The sequence below is a fragment of the Manis pentadactyla genome, chromosome 6 (assembly GCF_030020395.1).
Source record: "Manis pentadactyla isolate mManPen7 chromosome 6, mManPen7.hap1, whole genome shotgun sequence".
NCBI lineage: Eukaryota > Metazoa > Chordata > Mammalia > Pholidota > Manidae > Manis > Manis pentadactyla.
The window spans coordinates 114,821,084-114,842,574 of record NC_080024.1 but is presented as its reverse complement, the minus strand read 5'-3'; the positions used below and the strand labels follow the sequence as shown (position 1 = coordinate 114,842,574).

Here is a 21,491-nt window from a genome sequence, read left to right as displayed (position 1 = left end):
TTTATTTGGTTGATTGATTTATTCATAACCTGAAATGCTACCCTAAGGGAAGACTAAGCAGCTAAAAAAAAAAAAAGGTGTATGTTTGTGTGTGTGGGAAGCCCACGAAGCAGTAATTTATTTTGCTTCTCTTTATAATACTGTTAACACCAGAGAGATTATTACAAAAGAGCAAAGTCACATAAAAGGATTTCTCTCTTTAGTCTACTCCAGGGACAGGCAAGGCAAAAGATGAACAACTGAACACAGAGTGGGAAGCCCACATATGCCTTGCCATGGAGTAAATCAGAAATATAAAGGACATTAAATACATCTTCCTACTAATTCCTAAAACCAAAATCTATGTGCTGGCTTATGATAATAACCAAGCGAAAGCCCATGAAGTTCTGTAGGCCCCTTGAACATGCAATAACTTTATCTTTGTACTGAGAGAGAGGTAATTAAGAGTTTAACAGACGCATTTATTTTTATGGCTTAGTCTTCTTAGAATTCTGCCAACATAGCACCAATTTATGGAGTGCAGGGATTGCTTCCAAGAACTTATCAATATCTCTGTTGCTTGCTGTGGATGTTCTATCTCAGAAACATCATGAAAGACACTCAACTTTCCAGATCCACTTACCTTTACTTCCTGAGATCAAAAGGTCACTTCTTAGCACACCTCTTTTTCTTTCCAAGCCTCAAGAACCATCATCCCACATTTCCTCAGACAGTGCAGTGCAAGCCCTTTCAGGGTCATGATATGTAGGAAAACAGCCTTGGGATGCCTCATTGTCCAAATATACAATGAGCCTAACAGTAGGGCTTAGAAATATTTCCTTAAAATGACATAATTTGGAAGCTGATATATTTTATTTATAAACAATATTCAGATACAGAGATTAATCAGATGTTTTCAAAGATCCCAAATGTATTTGCACAGACATGCTAGAGAGGAAAGATTGTGCATTTATGTGTTTCTGCCATGTGATAGTAAAATCCAGGGCTGGTTACGTCCAGATATTTTAGTAGACCTGGTGACATATCACTTACAAACTACAAGCATTGGGTTAATTTTTTCACTTGTGGAAATTTCTGAATAACTTCCCTTAATACCTTCATTCCACTGTCTACACTGTGTAACTACATCACATCGTGACTTCAGGTCAACTGAAATTAATTCTTCAATTGCTAAAAGAATTTATGAATAAACCATATTTAAGTTTTAACCCCCCTGTGCCCTCCTGCAGCCATTCTCCCTGTGAATTTTCCATCATGTGAGCTAGTTTAAAAGAGCTGAAAAGAGATTGTTTTCACTCATCTATTATCATCAACACTATCCATTCTGAAAAGTGTAATATATTAGAATTCTAAAAGTGTATCTTAATATCAGTCACACTTTATGCTAATACTTTGCTTTTTAAGAAAACTATGTAGATATTGATACTCTAAAGCCAAAAGTTTTTTTAATAAAGGTCTAATTCTTCTGTCCCCAACAGCACCAACTTGGTAACTTTGGTGAAGTCTGGGAAATGGGGCTCTAAGGACTCCAGAGAGATGTGCATTATCCCATGGGGGTGGAGGAAAGCTCATACTGCTATAATAAAGATGATGTTTTCATACACACACGTGTGTTTTCATAACTGCATTCAAAACACTGCCACTTTTTTGTTTCTACTGTATTTTCATGCTTCAAAGAGTTGAAAAAATAGTTTTCCCATTGTAAGTGTAACTTATTCCTGATATATGTGATTTTCTAATCTCAACAAAAATAATTCTACCTTGTGGATAAGAAAAGTTTCTTTTAGGAGGTACTAGTGCAAATGCAGAGCCTAATGACAACAGAACATTTATTAGGCCCCAGAGCTCCTCCCAAGGACACTGCAATACCATACTCATTCCCTGGTGTATCTCCAAGATGGAATCTACGATTCCAGTTGCTCTTCATGGGGCTGCTAAAGAGTTATTGGGAACTCATGCATATAAATTCACCTGTCATATTTTAATCTGGAGAAGGAAAAAGAAATCCATAATATTTCCAAAGGATTTCTACACAGAGTAAACACAACTGTCAAACAATTGAGAGAATTGAAACTGAAATTAAGTTCTTGCACAACAAACCACCTCCTTTTAAAAAAGTAATATAAATGCATGCCTTGTTAAGATCTTGAGGGATCCAGTCTTAGAATTTAGCTTTGCTTAATTTGATCTTGGACCTGACCCTGGTTTATAAAAAACTTCAATTCCATAATCAAAGGTGACAAACTCCATTACCTCACCTTTCCAGCATGTCTTTTAAAGTGTTTTAAAGAACTTAGCATTTCAGCAAAAAAGGGGCTGCTGGTTGAATTCACAGCATAAATGCATAAAAGACAAAAGTAAATAAACATGACAGGTCATTTTTTAATAAAGAACTTTAAAAGTGAATTGTGCTGCAAAATTACTTTTGCAATTACAACGTCGTGTTTGGCTTCACTATGTTGCAGAGGCACGCATTAAAACAAACAGAATCTTCTAATGCACTCTTTGAAAACAGTGCTTCTCAGCCAAGGGCTAGCGCAAGTTCATTCTACTGCTAGGTGCCGATGACACTTTGGTTTCACTCTACTGGCAACATTTTGGCAACACATCCTATACTAAGAGGAAGGCCAGAAACCAAGCATATGGCAGGAGCCAAATGCACTGTGTTACTTCTTTTCATGTTTCTTGGTTAGTTCCCCCACGCCCAGCTGGAAGCTGCCCCGCTTGTCCGCAGTTGCCTCTTCCCTCTGCCGCCTCTCCTGGGAGACCTGCCGCACAGCTTGCAGGATGGCATTCTGCACAATCTGTTTGCTGGCACTCTGCAGCTTTCCCTCTTCAGGCTCATTTCCAGGTTTCTCACCTAGCCCAAAATATGAAAGGGAAGTGAAAAGAACAAAATTAATTTTGGGAACCGTGACAGGAAGGAGCAAGAGGAATCGGGGAGGGAGGGAGACTATGGAACATGCTAGAGTGGCTCAGTTAACAGTGAGGAACCTATAGAGCCCATATCATTACCACCTTCCCTTCACCCTTTCCAACAGAATCTCCATTTGTTTGCCCCTGGAATATGGGGTATTCCAACTTATATTCTCACTAACCCAGAATCCTAGGCTGCTAGCAGTGGTCATGAGACATAGTCCTGGCCAATGAAGACCTCTGGGAAAATTTTTGGAAAGGGACAGAGTCATGCGCCTTCTTTGGACTTTGGCACTGGTCCCTTCTTCCTGTGTGGGATGCAGACATAATTGCCATTTGGTGCTACAGCTCTCTGACAAAAAGCATGGATTTGGAAGCCAACATTCTGGGCATGGTTGGGGAGAAAAAAAGAGCCCAGTTTTGAAATCATTCAGCATCTGTGCCAGCCATGGACCATGTAGCTCTGGACTTCTTTCTATCTGAGATATAAATAAACTCCTGTTTATTTAATCCACCATTAATCAGATTTTATGTTACTTATAACCAAACATATGCCTAACAGAAATGTCTTCATGGGGCTGCAAAAGAATACATTGTTACTGAATTCATATTAAGCTCAATCTGCTCCTGGAATAGCATCCCAAGGAAATAAGTCATTCATTCATCCTCTGTAATATAGAATAGGGATGGGCAATCTTTTTCTAAAGAGGATCAGATAGGAAATATTTTAGACTTTTGGGCCTTACAATCTCTGTAACAACTACTCAACTCTGCTATTGTAGCATGAAATCAACTATAGACAGCACAAAAATGAATATGTATGGTTTTGTTCCAATAACTATTTACATATATAAAAAAAGGCTACAGGCCAGATTTGGCCCATGGGCCATAGTTTGCCAACACCTAATCTAGAGTGGTGGGAATTTTCTAGGTAGAAGGCAGGTAGTCTACCCAATACTGATTCTTCCCCTTCTTGCTTAGTTGAAAGCAAAACAAAACCTTGATTTTCTTGGGCAGCTACATAACTAGGTATAGCTAATTCTGACCAATGATGTGGAAGTTCACTTACAGAAAATTCTGGAAAATGTCTTAAAAAGGGAATAGGCAGATAAAGCCCCCTTGCCCTCTCTCCATCCCACTGCCAGTAACTCTGACACCATGAATGTCACTACAGGGGTTCTTACTAACCATGAGGGAAACTTTATAATGGAAATCATTTTCAGGTATTTGGAAGGAAAAGAGGGAGCTTGAGAACCCAGTGACTAAGAACCCACCAGATTAGTCCTCAGCAGCTCACCTCCGGGCCTCTTTCATGTTAGAAAAAATATCTTATTAGACACAATGTTATTTGGACTTTCTTTTATTATGCAGCAAAGTTATTACTAACTCATACATGGCAGAACATCATGAATCTAACATTTGGCTAAAGTGCAATTGTGAAAATTTTAAATTCCATCTGCTTATATTTAGAGTGATAAATAGAATAGGCATCATTCCTTATTCAAAATAATCTTTTCAGGTGTCTCCTTTATTCAAATATGCTGCTACCATGAAAATATATTTAAAATGGGGGTGGCTTTCAACCAGGACTGATTAACTGCAGAATATATAAACCCATGAGAAAATCTGGGTTTTCATCACCCAAGAGAATACTGAGTCATTCTGGAACACTAGATAGCTCTTATCTCTTTAGACAAATAATCGTCATTTATGCAGCATTTGTGTCACCAGCACTATCCCCTGAGGGATTTACAGTCTAGCAAATAAGGCAAGATGAATCTATTCAAAATTAAAGGACTAAAATTCTCAGCTCCCTTCCCTCTAAAAAAGCAAAACAAAATGAGCAATCAACACTAAACCAATCAAAGAAGGAGTCAGAAGCTACAATGTGTAACAGACTGAACCTTTAAATTGGTAGAGAAGAATACTTCAGATAGTCTCTGTAGAAAAAGAGTGAACAGTAATATTAAGAGGTACAAGGGCACAACAATTAAGAACATGTGTTTTGAAGCACTTCAGAGCTGTGTCCAAGTTCTTTCCACCACTAATAAGTATGCCATCTTGGGCAGAGTCACCCCAACTCTCTAAGTTTGTTTGCACATCTATGAAATGGGCAAGTAGGACCTCTTTTAGAAGAGTTGTTGGAAAATTAAGTGAGATAACATGTACTCAACACTCAGTGTGGTTTCTGAGCACCCAGTGTCCACCACTATGTATTGTTTAGGGTATGGATCAGGCTGCTGTAACAGAGAAACTCAGAGAAAATAGATGAGCTCACACAAGAGCTATTTATTGCTGTCTCCTGTAATAGTCCAGAGGTACTCCAGTGTATAGGCGGCTCTGCTCCACCAGGTTATCTAAGGAGTCTACTTCCTTCCACCTTATGATTGTGTCATTTTCTACTATACTGCATTCAACTGCTTAGTGGAGCTGGTTAACCAGTATTCTATTTAGATATGGAAGGTAGCCAAAGAGAAAATTAAATTTTCTTTTAAAGAAAGGGCAAGCAGTTTCCTCTTAAAGAATTATCATAGAAGTTACAAACACTCTGCTCACATTCTATTGGGGAAACATAGTCACATGGTCACACCTAGCTACAACAGGAAGCCACTGGGGATACTAAGAGATAGAATTGCAAACTGTGTAGCCATATGCCCTACTAAACTCCGGAAGGTTCTAACGCAAAAACAAAGAGGCAATTAAAGATTCTTTAAAACTTACTTCCATGCAAGGGCGAAGGCTAAATCAAAAAGGGAGGGTATATATTTGTAGCAGGTCAAATTTGATAATTCAGGGAGCTCTGTCTACTACCACTACATAGCATAGGTGTGTAGACAAAGAAAGTTCAAAAGGTCAATGTCTGGTCCTGGAAAGACTGTCTTAGTGAAACTAGATATGTGTTAACTCAAACATCCCTGCTTTTGCAGCCACTTTTCTGTCTTTGTATGGAGCAAAAAAGAATCTAGGATGAGAGTAAGTTGAATCCTTAGAAAAAACAAAAATCTACTCTAAATTTTGCTGTGACCTAATATCTGAGCTGAATTGTCATGGCCTCATCCATCCATTATGAAGATAAATTGATTAAAGTCAAAGGCAGTCTATGTCATGTTGTGTCTGGAGGATCATTTTAGTGACTCACAAGGTTGGTTTAACCCTCACTTCCTTCATTACCACTTTGCTCTGGGTCATGAATATCTATCTGCATTGGAAGAACTGAGACAAAACTAGCTGGAACTGAATGAGGAATAAAGATGAGGGTAAAAGCTCCTGAGAGCATTGAGACAATACGACTAAAACAAAAAGTTGTATGTGGACCCACAAAAGACCCTGAATAGCCAAATCAAAGAAAGAATAAAGCTGGAAGTATCACACTTCCTGATTTCAAGCTATATTATAAAGCTACAGTAATCAAAACAGTATGGCACTGACATAAAAACAGACACATAGATTAGTGGCATGGAATCAAGAGCCCAGAAATAATCCAAGCATGCACAGTCAACTAATGTTTGACAAGGCAACCAGAAATACTGAATGGAGAAAAGGCAGTTGGATATTCACAGGTAAAAAATGAAACTACACCCCTATCTTACACCAGTCACAAAAATTAATTCAAAGTGGATTCCAGACTTAAATATAAGACCTGAAACCATCAAACTCATAAAAGAAAACAGGAAAAAGGCTCCTTGATATGTGTCTTGGCAAGGAGTTTTTGGATATAATATGTCGCATAGAAGCAGGAAAATAACAAATAAAGCAGGAGGTACTACATCAATTTAAAAAGCTGCACAGCAAAAGGAATGATCAATAAAATGAAAAAGAAACCTACAGAATGAGAGAAAATACTTGCAAACATATGTCAAAAAAGGATTAATATCCCAAATGTGTAAAGAAAGAACTTTCACAACTTAATAAGAGAGAAACAAATAATCCAATTAAAAAATGGGCAGAAGACCTGAATATACATTTTCCCAAAAAGGAAATATAGATGGTCAACAGGTACATGGAAAGATGCTCCACATCACTCATCAGGAAAATGCATATCAACACCACAGTGAGAAATCACCTCACACCTGTTAGGAGTACTAACACAAGAAATAAATGCTGACAAGGATATGGAGGAAAGGGAACCCTGGTGCACTATTGGTGGGATAATATATTTGTGTAGCTATTATAGAAAACAGTGTGGAGTTCCTCCAAAAATTAAAAATGGAACTACCATTTGATCTAGCAATTCCACTTCTGGATATATATTCATAGGAAACAAAATCACTATCTTGAAGAGATAGCTGTATACACACATTCATTGCAGCATTATTCACGATAGCCAAGACATGGAAACAATCCAAGTGTCCCTCAACAAATGAATGGATAAAGAAAATGTAGTGTGTGTGTGTGTGTGTGTGTGTGTGTGTTTTGTCTTCCATCTATATGAGATAATGGATGTTAACTAAATATATCATGGTAATCATTTCACAATATACGTAAGTCAAGTCATTTTGCTTATACCTTAAAATTTTACAATTACATATATTGAGAGTATATACTGTATATTGTATTATATATAGTCAATTATATCCCAATAAAAATGAAATAGAAAAAGGTTTAAAGACCACAGCTGCCTACTGTGTGTTAGGCATTTTGGCATGCAAAGAAAGATACTCTTTCTTTGGTTACCTTAAGTTTCCTATTGTTTGTTACCTTAAGTTTTTTTGCGGGTGGGGGGTGTAGTTGCTATGGAGATATATATGTCATAGCCAGATATGGAAAATTTGGCTGAATCTCACATTACAATTCATAAATTAGAATAATACAATATAGCTCCAATAATTGGATTATCCAGATTGTTCTCTGCCAGTAGAGTTTCACCTCTCCATGAGCTACTACCAACTAATAACTCCTGTTTTCTTCCAGACTCTTCATGACTTCAAGGCATTTACTTACCCTTATTTCTCCTTATTTATGACTTTTGTGCTTCATGATTTTACATACTGCTTTCTCTCTAAGGGCATTTCAGCCAAGGCTCTCCTTACATATGCCTGATTCTTAACATATCTTCAGTTAAAATTCCTGCGAGAGACCCTAAGCATCTCAGCAAACCTCCATTTTCCCTGAAAAACAGCACCTTCATGCCAGGCCACCCTCAGGCCAGCCATAGTGTGAATGCCCATGGCTCACTGTGGCCAAATCAGCTGTGGCCTGAGAGGTAGGATGAAGAGGTGAGAACACGGTTACTTGGGAGAAAGGCACCACCCAGGCTCCTTGCCTTGGCAAGGCACAGCGGGCAGAGCAGGTATTCACTGGAGTGGCTTCACCCAGTATAATAACCGAGCGGTGCTCCTACAGCATTCACTTGAAAGGATAGGGTATTTGAGAACATCCTGGTGGAGACCTTTAATGTAAGTACAGTGCAAAGAGATTACGTCCTGACAGAATGCAAAGCCAGCCACAGAAATCCTCAGAGTTCTGCCATTTACGTATATGCATTAAATTTACTTGAAATGAATGAATCACCTACATGTTGTAGGTGGCCAATTTCCTACTTTTAAATGGTGCAAATGTCCCCTAGCCTAATTAGCATTTACAAAACCATTTTGGTATTTCTCAAGAGATAAATCGATTTAATTAGCTTTAAACATAAATACATTGAAATCAAGAATGTGATATAACCAAATTTGTCTTCAGTATCTTCCCACCTTGAATCGTTACCTGCCTCTCTTTATGCACACACACTTAGGCATCCCTGTGGTTACACTTCCCTGTGACAACAGCCCAGCCCAGCCCATGGGGCCAGCCTTCCAAAAATTACACTGAGCTCTGTGGCCTCCCTAACTCAGATGGTGTCCACCTGCCCAAGGAGAAGGTGTCTGAGGAACTCAGTTGCAATATGGTTAATAATTGGTCTTAATTCCTTATTTATATCCATGAAAATTGCGCTTCTAATGGCCATAGGAAGATCCTCCTGATAAAAATGAACATTGTTTCCCCTAAGAACCTGAGTGCCATTTGCCTCTCTTACATTATAACCCTATTATATTCCAGTGAGGTGGTTTTAGGAAACGTCTGTGTTCCCATTTTGAGGCAGAATCTGATTAGCAATTTTCCCTGGATTACACAGAGAGTATGGCAGAGGCTACATGGTAAGGAGCATTTCCACCTCTCATGCCTCTGCTCTGGGTCACTGCATATGCAGACTACAGAGGCCCTACCAGGGCTGCTAGGGTTCTGCCATCACTGCTGCCCAAACTCTTCTGGGCACAGTGCTGCCAATGGTGACCACCGAACACAGTGTTTCTCTTCCCCTCTGATTACTTGAGACTATAAAGATAGTATTGTCATTCATCAATGACTAGGCTATGGAACACAGAGACCAAGAACTAATTCTGGTCCATTATTAATGGGATGATAGTCTATTTTCCATCTCCATAACTACAGGAATTTTCCATGAAGGGCCAGATGTTAGCACTCACTCATGAATGCCAACTGCTAATGAAGCAGCTCTGGCTGTCCTGCTTTGCCACTGAGCAAGCTGGTTGTGTGACTTCCCAGTGATAGAAAGCCACAGCTTCTGAGTTTCAGTGTGCTGTGCACTACACCAAGCCATGTTGCATCTGCATGCACCATAGCCAAACCAAAAGTGACATTTTAGAGTTCACAAAAGGTAGATCAGAGATAGACAAGGCAAGACAGGTCCTGGCAGGTGTAGGATACTTTAAGTTGGAGTGATGCCCCATTATTATCACCCTGCCCCTAGCAAATCTGGGACAGGGCATTAAGAATCACCCCTGACTCTGCCTGCAATGGCCAGGCCCATCATTTCAAAATGTGGCAAGTTTCTCTCATAAACTATACAGAGTTCTTTATTAAAATGTCCTATAGAAAAAGATGAGCTCAATCAGAAAGATATTTCTTGAACATCTCTATGCAGGGAACTATGGAAGAGTAACATAGGCCACTAGGCCAAAGCATTTCATTCATTCATAAAAGAATTAGAGCACTTACTGTGTGACAAACACTAGGCCAGGTATTAGAGACTAAAATATGGAGCAGAGCAGTCATGAATCCTGTCTTATTTGAGTTTACAATGCAGGGGCAGAGTCTGGTGTTGGTCAAATAATCAAACAGGTTTGTGATTTTGAGCTGCATCACATGTCATGAAGGGGGCACAGGTTGCACACTACAAGGGGACCTGGTCTGGGGGTTGGGGAGGGAAGCCCGGACAGAGGGCTTACAGGTTAACAAGGCATTAACCAGTAAGGGGAAGGTGGGAGCAGGAAGGGAAGAACATGTCAGGCAAGGAGCTCAAACCGTGAGTGGAAAGTGTCTGTGGGAGGTGGGGAAGGGGGAATACGCTGTGGAAGGCAGGCCAGGCCAGTCCAGACGGGGAAGGCTCTGGGAGCTTGGGAGAGTCTGTTTCTGAGAGTAAAGCTGCCACGTATCATCAAATCTGTGCCACACAGGGTGGCGGAGAAGTCTGAGGGGAATCGTTATGGAGGTGGGAACATGCAGGATTTACAGCAGGTCTTGAAAGACAGACAGCATTTGGAAAAGCCAATGGGAAAAGCAAGGGAATTCTTTCCCTGGCCACAGAGGGCAGGACAGACATGGAGCTCACTGACTCACAGTGTCCTAGAAAGTGTTTACCATGTAGAGCTACCTAATTATTTTAGGACATAATTGGATTTAAACTGTACCACTGGGCTGCAATGTATTATTTTTAGGAAAGCCATAAAGAATAGTGCCAACAAAGCCTGATAAGGAAAAGACAATCTAGAAATCAAATTTGAGTATTCTGGCCAAGAAGAGCAGACAAATTTTGAAAAAGAACAACAAATAGGGAGGACCTAATTTAGCAGCTATCAGTCATAAAGCTGTAGTCATTATGAGAGTGTGCTGCTGACATAGGAAGAGGAAAATAGAATGGAGCATCCAGAAATAGCCCTACACACTTGTGGTCACCTGGCTTATGAAAACCATGACACTGTAGCACCGTGGAGAAAGGACAGCGTTTTCATACAATGGGGTGGAGACAAGTAGATACTCATACAGAAGAATAAGGAAATTCGACTACCTCAAAATATACATAAAAACCTATTCCAGGTGGATTTCTTATCTTTATTTGAAATAAATAAATAAAACAATCTGGGGTACAGAGAATTTTTAGGACAGTGAAAATACTCTGTATGACACTATAAGGGGGAATACATGCCTTCGGACATTTGCCCAAACCCATGGACTGTACAGCACCAACAGTGACTAAGGAAAACTGTGGGCTTTGGGGTACAATGGTGCATCCATGTGGGTTCGTCAGCTGTAACAATGCCCCCCCCTGGTGGGGATGTGATCATGGAGCAGGCTGTGCATGTGGGAAGTGGAGGGGCCTGTGGAAAAGCCCTGTACCCTTCCCTTGATTACGTTGTGAACCTAAAACTGCTCTGAAAGAAAACTGCCTTTAAAAGACAACCAAGCTTTTAGAAGAAAATAAAAGAGAATATCTTTATGACCTGCAAGAAGACAATAATTTCTTAAATAGAACACAAAAAACAACCATATAAAGGAAAAAATTGATTAAGTGGACTGTATTAAACTAAGTGGATTTTGTCATGGAAACACAGAGAAAAAGGCTTTTCACTTGAGGAAGTTGAGGCAGGGAAAATGCTTGTGAAATGCCACTTGGAAATGCTGTAAGTATTTAATCTTCTGAATTATTTATTTAGTAAATAATTTAATTTAATAAAATAATAAGTTATTGTTATTTCTTGGATAACAAATAACTCAACCAAGACTGGGTTACGAGTTCAGAGAGCCCCAAAAGGCTGTTCTGACCACCACGTGATTTCTGTAAAATTTAGCTATAGGTTTCCCTCCTTTCAATCCCAAAGACTAAGCAAATCACATTCCTCCCCAGCTCCTAGTTTCTTACAGTCAGTAACAGCTCTGTTATTTCTGTGACTGAAGGATTTAGGAATGGCAATCCAGAGGAAAGGGGAAACCAGGAGCTTCTCCTGAAGCTAGGGCGTACAGGGCACCTCACACAGGACTGATGAGATGACCATGCCCACGTCAATCAACAGGGGGAGGATGGGGACCGGCCACCCTGTGACAGCTGCTACCCAGCATCTCACCCTCTCTAATCTGCTCGCTTCTCCAGAGTGGCTGTGTCCCCCAGTGCCTGTTCTCCCGTCCCAGAGCCACCAAACAAACCCGGCCCAAATCCCGCCATTTCCCCGTGTTCCCATCCGGGATGTGAGGACACCACTCTCAAAACACAGGTGTTAGGTGTCCAGGGCACAGAAAAAGGAGGAGCCATGTGAGCCTGTGTAGTGAAGAAAGTGACAATTTGAGACCCGGATGAAAAGCAGGACAAACTTGGAATCCTGGGGTTTACATACTCTCTTCCCTGCCTCAAATCTGGGTCTTTGCCCAGCCCGAACTCACGCCCTCTGCACAGACCCCCCCTCCAGACCACCTCCACCCTGGACCGCCGCCCACGCTGCAGCCTCTGCTGCCCCCTGGTGGTGACTCGTAGAACGCCGCAGATGGGGGACCGGCTGTCCTTCGGCAACGAGCTGTCTGCCCTGGTTCCTGCTGGATAGTTTGTGCACGTGTCTGTACAAATGTGGGAGCGTGTGGGAGTGTCAGTGTGTAAATGTGTGAGTGGTGATTGGTGGTGGGGAAATCCTTGATTCGTGAGACAAAGGTCTGGTTAGTTTAACAAACACATTTAGAATAGGGAGCACATCCATGGCGCTTTCTGACCACAAGAACTCCTGTAAGCCCATTTACAGATTCGTCCTCCCGAGAGGCGGGAAATCCAGTCCCGAGGTTGCCTGTCCTCATTCAGATGAAAATTGCTTGAGTGAATTACTAGATCTCTTAAATATTTAATGAAAGATTCTGAGTTCCTAGGCAAAACTAGCCACATGCTCTTCTTTCCTACCCATTGTGGAAAGAGAGAAAAGGAAGTTAAAAAGGAAGAGAGAGAGAGGGAGGGACTGAAATTAGCTGTCTGAGTGACTTTAAAGGAATCCTTAAGAAACAAAAACAGAAAACCCTCTCACACTTTCCTTCCTAAAAGGAACAACACAGTCCTCACAGTCACCATTTTTCTGCTAAAGAAGGAATCAAATTCTCAGCTGTGACAAATCATAGAAAGTGCAAGTCTATAGTTTAGCTAAATAATCTCCCAATAGTGGCTCTCCATCCCTGGAGGATGTACATATATAGCAAGTATCTCAGGAGGTTAACCAGAGGGAGATGATGCTCTGACATAAAGTAAAATCTCTTCTACTCTTCTTGAAGGAACAGCTCCCAACCTTTTGAAGGCGATTCCTTTATAGTGTCAAAATATTTCACATATCCCCTCATAACACAATGACAAAAAGAGATGAATTCAGTGATGTTTTTAGATGAGTCTGAATGTTATCCCAATAGCCTACAAGTGATTCTGAAAAACTGCAGGGTTGAAGTGAGACTGTTTGTTCCAACCACAGAATGTGTGAGGTACAAACACGGCATCCTTGTCCCTTGAAACAGTCCCATGGCCCTAGGGTCTTTCTTGCTCCCACACCAGGCTGGAGATGTTAGAAGTTAAAAGCAGACAGATATTATAAACTAATCCCTAATGATGGCATGTGGTTAGGGGCCAGGGCATGGCATGAAATTAGAAGCCTTCCCCACCAGCTATCCTCAACTTCTACCCTCTCTTAAATAGTCACTCATGAAACATTGTTTAAATGTCTAAATGTGCCAGGTTTGTACAAAACAGGCCAAGTTTTCACCTCCACAATAGAAGTGATCTCTAAGATTTCTCAGAGCTTTTAAATACCAAAAAATATTTTAAGACTTAATTTAAAAGGTGAACAGAGATAATCAATTCTCTCAAATATTTAACAGAAAAAATGGAGGCCCAGATAGCGTGTGGAGTCACTTGGGGCCCCACCCTGTAAGTCCCAGAGCCGGGATCAGAAGTGCATGCTCCAGAGACCTCCTATGTATGACTCTTCCTTGCTGCTGCCTCGTCTTCAGGAAGGCAAGGAGGATGGCAGCCAGTGGCAGAGCATTTCCTTCTCTGTACAAAGTGGAAAACATGGGACATGTGCCCTTGCTCACTTCCTAATTGTTTTTTTTTTCCTTATCAAACCCCTGTCTTCTTACTAAGCCTTCTATTCGACCTTCTGCTTGCTCCCCTGACATCAGCCAGAGTAACCTTTTTAAATGGAAATCCAATATGTCACTCAGCTGTTTAAAATCTTCCTGGGCCTCCCATCACAGCTGGAATGAAAACTCAGCCTCTTGCTTGGCCTTCAGGGCTGGCTAGGTACCTGTCTCTGGTCCAGTTTCCTGCCTTCTTCCCTCTCTCACTTGGCTTTGGATTCGATTCATCAGAGATAAGATCCAGTTTTGAATGATGAATAGCCTGTTAGCACTTACTATTTGTCTTAGACTTTTCAGGCTAGTGTAACATAAATCATAGACCAAGTGGCCTAAATATCAAACATTTACTTCTCATGGTTCTGGAGGCTGTAAGTCCAAGATCAAGGTGCCGACAGATAGGGTGTCTGGTAGAACCTGATTCTTCGTTCACAGATGACACTCTTCTTGCTGTGTCCTCACAGGGTACAAGGATTGAGAGCTCTCACTGGATCTCTTTTATAAGGCTACTAACCCCATTCATGAGGGCTCCACCCTCATGACCTAATCACCTTCCAAAAGCCCCAGCTCCTAACACCATGGGGGTTAGGACTTCAACACATGAACTTTGGGAGGACACAAACATTCAGTCCCTGCCACGGCAGGACCCTGAGCAGGCCAGGTTCCTCACCTATCAAATGGTCACAATAATAGCACCTCCCTTCATTGTTATGAAGATTAAATAAGTGACTATTTGTAAAGTGCTTAGAGCTGTAACTTAAAGTGGTACCTAAGTGTCTGTTAAATAAAAATAACAAAAATAAAGAGTTTGTATCTACATGGATTCCAAGCAGTCTAATTTTGTCCAAAGTGTAAAACCTTTCCGCTGGCCTCCCACCACCTGCAGCAGTGTGGCCTGTAGCTTCCCAGCACAAGTACTGAGAGGGAAGCCTTACATGTCAACACGTCTTCGTCTGTTTCTTCTCAAAAGGGAATGAATGTGTAGCTGTCAGAAATGAACGTAGCATGCGCATTGGCTAGTCTCAGCATGGCCTGGGCCCGCTGGCCATCTTACCTCACCAGGGCAATTGGATCCCCAGGGAGCAACACCATCTGCCTTGCTCAGCCCTGTGCCCTGGACCTAGCCCAGCCCTGGCTCACAGTAGACATTCAGTGTTTGCTCAAAAAATGATGTTGCACTGGTTTTCCAGTCTCCCTTTTCTAGTCTGTTCTTTCCTCCCCCACCCACCCATCTCTGTCTCTCTGTTCCCATTAATGTCCTGTTCTTGGCCTCCTTTGGTACCTTTTGCTGCTCTACAACAATTAGGGTTCAAGCACAGGAGCAAAGAGCTGCAGAGACGCACATCTGCCCAGCTCAGAGCCTCAGCATGAAAACAGCACAGAAAGTGCCCTGGAGTGAGAACATCACAAAGGCTGCCCCCATTTCCAGGCTACATATAACTCAGCCACTTAGCATTTTTGAAATTTTACAAGAAGGCCATACCTCTCACATCCTGTCTTCCCAGTTGTCTCCATCCTCTCCTCCTTTTGCATCCCTATAAGCCTCTCTGAGGGTTAGTTCTCAACTCCCTCATTAGATTTCAGAACAAGGCAGGGTGAAAACAAGCTCCTGGCAGTGGATTCAGTCACATTCCCAGGTGATTTTGTTCCATTGGCCAACTGTTTGCACACACAATCCACATGTTTATAAACTCCCTGAACCCTGCACACACACCATAGGTCCTGCTGACTCGGAGGCTCTGGAGCCATCAGCCTGTGCAGAGAAAGCCCCAGTCCTAGAGGCACTGAGTGTGAATCCCATCTCTGGGCCTTCCTGAGTTCACCTGAACAAGTCTCAGCTTTCTCATAAAGTCACATAACACAGAGTATATTAAGGCAGAGGAATGAGAAGACAAGTCACCATTGCTTTATCTACATCTTGGACAAAGAAATACAAAACTCCTTCTTTAGCCATGAGTTTCCTTGGGCAAGATTCTAGTATACGTGGCTTTAATTTAATTTACCTTTTATATATCACCAGAATCTTGGCTCTCTCCGCTGTGTTGGGGTTAATTAGAAAAAGAGAACAGGTGGCTGGAAATAGAAAAGGAAGTGAAGAACAAGATCAGATGTTTTATGTCTTTTTTTTTTTTTAGTGATATTTCAGAAGGAAAAAGAAGCTGAAAGAAAATAAACCCAGACCTCAGCAGTGTTTGTTAGAGCTATGGGACAGGGGCTAGTTCACGTGCCTCATCCTTGTGTCTCATGGAGCTTTAGCTGCCAACATCAAAATTCCAAGTCAGAGCACAGCAGATGTACTGAGCATCTGGCTCAAGAACCAGATATGGAAACAAGGTGGAAGGAAGTGGGGGAGAGATGGCGGCAGGGAGGAAAAGAGAAATAATATCTCTGAGGATGCAAATTAGCTACCGCATTAACTACATGCATCTAATTAAAATTGTAGATGTTGCCTTAAGAAGTTTCTAGCAAGAGCACTATGGTAAGCAGAAATTAATTGTATAAAACACATTATAATAAGTTTAAGATACATAGGTTTCTATTGATATACTCCTTAAATGCTGTCATTTTTGCTTTATTTAGTGAAAATAATGTATTTTCATGGGTTTGCACAGATAGATTGATAGTCTACAGTACTTTTCATCTTAATTTTTTTTCATGAAATCTCAAGTTTCTCAACCACAAACTCTTCTACCATACTTTTTAAATGTTTCCTGTTGAATAGTTTGTTCGATCACCACTCCATATAGGAACTAGACACTGGCAGGCTCTCAGAACCCACCCAAAAGTCCCTCTCCAATCACACCCTGTCTTTCCTGAAAAAGGTAAACAACCTTCTGAATTTTCTCATAATCATTCTCTTGCTTTTCTTTAATATTTTACTGTGCATTTATATTGTTAATTCTCTTAAGGAACAGAAGTTGTTTATTTCAATGTAGTCAAGTCTACCAATTTTTTTCATTTCTGGTCAGTGATATTTTTGTGGTTGAGCTTTCTCTCCTGAGTTTATGAAGTCATTCTCCTCTATAGTCTTCTGAAATTTTTTATAATTTTGCTTTTACATTTATGATTTTAAGCCACTTGGAATTGATTTTTGTGGTTGTTGTGAGATAGGGATGTGATTTAATATATTTTCACATGGATAGTGAATTGCCGTAGAACTGTTTTGAAAAGTCTGTCCTTTCCCTCCTGACTTGCCATGGCACCTTCATCATAAATCAAGTGTCCACATATGTGGGGAGCTGTTATTTGGTTATTTATTCTTTCCCACTGGACTATTTGACTTGCACCAATTTCTCTGCCTTAAATGCTATCACTGGAACAGCAAGTAAAAATCCATCTTAGTTTGCTGAGATCAGGGAAATAGGAGAGTCTTGGGAATGAAGAGCAAAAATATTGTAGAGAACATCTATTCCAATTCTTCATTTTACAAGGACTTTGAAGCCCAAATAAGGCAGTTGCTTGTCCAAAGTAACATGCCATGTTACATCACAAACTCAGATCTCCTCATTCTCAGACTACAATCCTTTCAAAGTAAAATCTGAGCATCCTGGGGATTTTGAGGGCAAGAGGAGTGTGATTTTTGGAAAAGAAGATAAATAAAGTTAACTTGATGAAAGGGAACATGAGTGAGAAGCCAGAGCTTTTATTAAAAATGTAAGTATTTATTATTGCATTAGAGGAAAGAGGCACAAGCATTTCATTTTGATTTTGTCATTGGTTGGGTTCTAGAAAACAGGATAAAGGACAAGTATCAAAAGTAAAAGCTGGAGAAATTGCACAGTTCAGCCATATCTTGAAAAGTGAGCCAGAAAAATAAGTGTGGCAGAAAAACAAGGCAAGAAAGCAGAGAGAACTGTGGATTATTGATATTATTTTAACCACAAGAGTGATAGTAGCCAGGAACTCAAAAGGAATCCACCAAAGTAGACTAAAACAGAGCAGACTGACCCTGTAGTACTGATGGGACTCCAATATATCATAACCAACTTATGGGGATAGTACATGCAAATGATGGGAATAACAATAAAAAATGGAGCTCTTCAAGTTCTGGGGAGGTTTTGTTAGGCAGAAAGAAATGCATGGGATGAAAAGGAGAGAGGGCCCCAAAAAATGATTCAGGGAGTTGATCAGATAGAGCCAGAGGGCCATAAATGACTCAGAGAGTTAATCAGATGAAGCCACAGGGTCTTAGAGTGACTCAGGAAATGTCCAGGGTCCCCCCAGAAAAGAAACATCAGAGGCACAGGCATAGCAAAGCCTGTCCTCATTTTACCAGTCAGAACAAGCCTAGAGGGCTGACAGCTGTCAATCAAGGACCTCTCTGCCCTGCCAAAACTACATCAAAGCCTCAGAATGAGCAACCAGGCCTGTCTCACCTTAGGCAGGTCCACTCTGTTACTCTCTGCAGAATGCATTAAAACTGACTTTGCTTTCTTGACTTTGGTTTCTCTTCTCACTATATCTGACTTCCCTGTGACACCGAGCTGGGTTCCTTCCTTCCTTCCTAACAGTTTGGGATGAGCATGTACAACAGACAAAAAAGAAAATTATGTTATAACCAATAAGAAAATGATTTACATATAAAAGGGCTAACTTGAGTCTATGCACTCTAAAGAAATTCTAGGGACTCAGGTCAAAGTCAGTGAAAATAACAAAATATGGAGTTTCATGGCCACAGTGTCTCACCTCAGCTATTTAAGAAAGCATCTTCTCTTGAAAAGAAACCTCAGATCAGGAACCCAGGGCCAAGACAGGAGGATCACATCTCCTGGTCCCCTGTATAAAGATTCACAGCTCTGATGGCCTTCTCTGCTCTTGCCCTAGAGGGCTGGGGCTGCCAGAAGAGAGAAATGATACATGGAGGCATTCAAACATTTATTGAGCATCTACTAAGATCCAGGTAATTCACTAGACATTAAGGATATTGAGATAATGCAACATTCCCTGGTCCTCAAGATGTTCATAGCCTAGTTTAACTCATCTTTCAAATCACACTAGAAATGCTTTCCCAGGTTTAATTCATAGGATAAATATGAAGATAAAGAGCTATAATAAACATCAAATGGTATGAAGAGTTGAATGTATACATATATATATATATATATATATATATATATATGATGAGTTTCTTTCTAATTCTTCCATGAGTTTAAAATTGTGATTTTGCATAGATTTCTCTTTGGAAAGACCTAACGTTAGCACCACTAGAGTGTAAAGAAGGGCTTATCCCATCACAGCACAGGTGCTAGAAAGCAGAGAAGTCATGAAGAGCAATCTGTTACAGGAAATGAAAGATCTACGGGCCAGACCTCAGGCAGGTCACTGGAATTCTTGTTCCTTTGCGATTCTCAAAACCTGTATCCCAAAAACTCCCTAGGATTGAGAGCTACAGTGAAAATTGTATGGGGTATAGCTCAGGAATTTACATATTTAGCAGTGACCACAGATAATTCTGATGCAGGTTTCAGATAGGCCACCCTGTTATTGGAGGCTCACATTTAGTCTATAGAGAGCATGAAGAAGTTCACTGGATAAGTGCCCATTTAACAGTTTATTTAATTAACAACAGCCAAGCAGATGACTCAAGCCCCAAAGTACAAGGTGGGCCTTTTCCATTTATTAATTGAAGATTAAGATTCCATTAATCTTCAACCAGATTTTGACCATTAATTTCAAAATTCTGACTGTTACTTCATCTATCCCATCTCTCAGTCCCAAACTGGCATTATAGAGATCAGCATCACTGGGCTTTTCTCTTTCATTATAGATAAATTTGTCAAAGCCCTCATGTTCATGGACAATACTGAAACAACCTTTTGTTGGGTGGAAGTGGCCCTGCTTCCACGATAATTTTTGGATCAGTGGGAGATGGAAACAAACCAAGTGGAAAATATTCATATTCTACTTTGTTGTGAGGACAAAGACATTGACCAGAAATACCCTCAAATTAGAAGCTCTTATCTATGGAAAAATTGCCTCTCATATATATGCTTTAAAGTCTTTACATGTTGAACTAAAGTCATGTCTTTTTGGCAACCTTCAAGCTATTTACCTCAACACTTGATTGGAATTAACAACCAAAAATTAAAATGGTTTCCAAGAAGTAAGAAAATTAGAAGACATACTTTCAAATTTCATGAAGCATTAACAGGTGAATCAATGTAGAACATTTGCAAATAATAAAAGAGGAATGCTGGCAGATAATGTTATCAATATGTGTGTTCAGAAGGCTGAACAACATGAGTCAATATCCTTTGGATCCATCTGGTTTACTTATGTGAGTCACATAATGTACTGGGCAGTTTATTTTAAAAATCTAACAGTACAACAATTGTTTTTGTTTTTTTTTAAACTGTGGGGGAGGGTTGTAACTCTAACTAGCAAATGAACAGAAAAGATCAATACACATATGAATATATATCATAGCCAATACTGTGCCTGTACAGTAGCCCCCTTACCCACAGTCTCTTTTCCATGGTTTCAGACACATTGCCAAAGGTCACCAGTAGCTCAAAGCCATGTCACAATGTCTACAACATTCATGTCAGTTCATCTCATCATGTAGGCATTTTATCACCTCACATCATCCCAAGAAGAAGGGTGAGTAAAGTACAATAAGATAGTTTGAGAGAGCAAGAGACCACATTCACCTAATTTTTGTGCAATGTATTATTATAATTGCCCTATGTTATTATTATTGTTGCTAATCTCTTACAATGCCTAATTCACAAATTAAACTTTATCACAGACATGCATGTATACAATATAACATAGTATATATATATAGGGTTTGGCACTATCTGCCATTTCAGTCATCCACTGGGATCTTGGAACACATTCCCCATGGATAAGAGGGGACTACTGTATTTGGAAAACATTCTCTAACCTCATGCAAAAATTCCAGAGCAAGATGAAGAAAGGACAGTGAAACAAACAAACAAACAGCTTATATTTTAATTTAAGGTGCAAATATAGCAAAGTGATAATGACATAAACATTATTAGTTCCTGTTCTTACTACAAAGTTCATTTGCTTTAACAGGCTCCGAGGAGTAAGTAGTTCACTGCTTATGATTTGGGGTACAAGTAACACAAAATAAAGCCACAGATATATTGCAGGTATATGACAATTCTGTATGTATTTTACCAAAATAAATTTTCATTTACTGAAAAAAAATTACCTCTGGAAAAGCAAGTAAAAAAGTCTGTATCTAACTTCTACTTCATTATCTCTATTCGAATGAACTTAACTATTTTGCATGGAACTGAGAAGGTCAAGATCATACCGATATTCTGAGATGAGCCAGAAGGCTCCATTCCCTTCCAGAATACAGATAGCATCTTTTAGTCATGTAAGCTCCCTTCAGTGTATCCACAATGGTCATGGGGAAAGTTGTTGAAAGTGAGTATCTTAACAAAACTTCA

The 21,491-nt window shown here is 40.3% G+C and overlaps 1 protein-coding gene across 1 annotated transcript in view; it reads right to left on the bottom strand.

The window, feature by feature from the left end:
* Window positions 1–842: 842 nt before the first annotated feature.
* The window catches only part of AKAIN1 (A-kinase anchor inhibitor 1), a 47,787-nt gene continuing 27,138 nt past the window's right edge, over window positions 843–21,491 (bottom strand). The window contains exon 2 of the mRNA XM_036905875.2: window positions 843–2,860. Coding sequence (XP_036761770.1) covers window positions 2,667–2,860 — 194 coding nt within the window. The 3' untranslated portion in view covers window positions 843–2,666. The remainder of the gene's footprint in view (window positions 2,861–21,491) is intronic.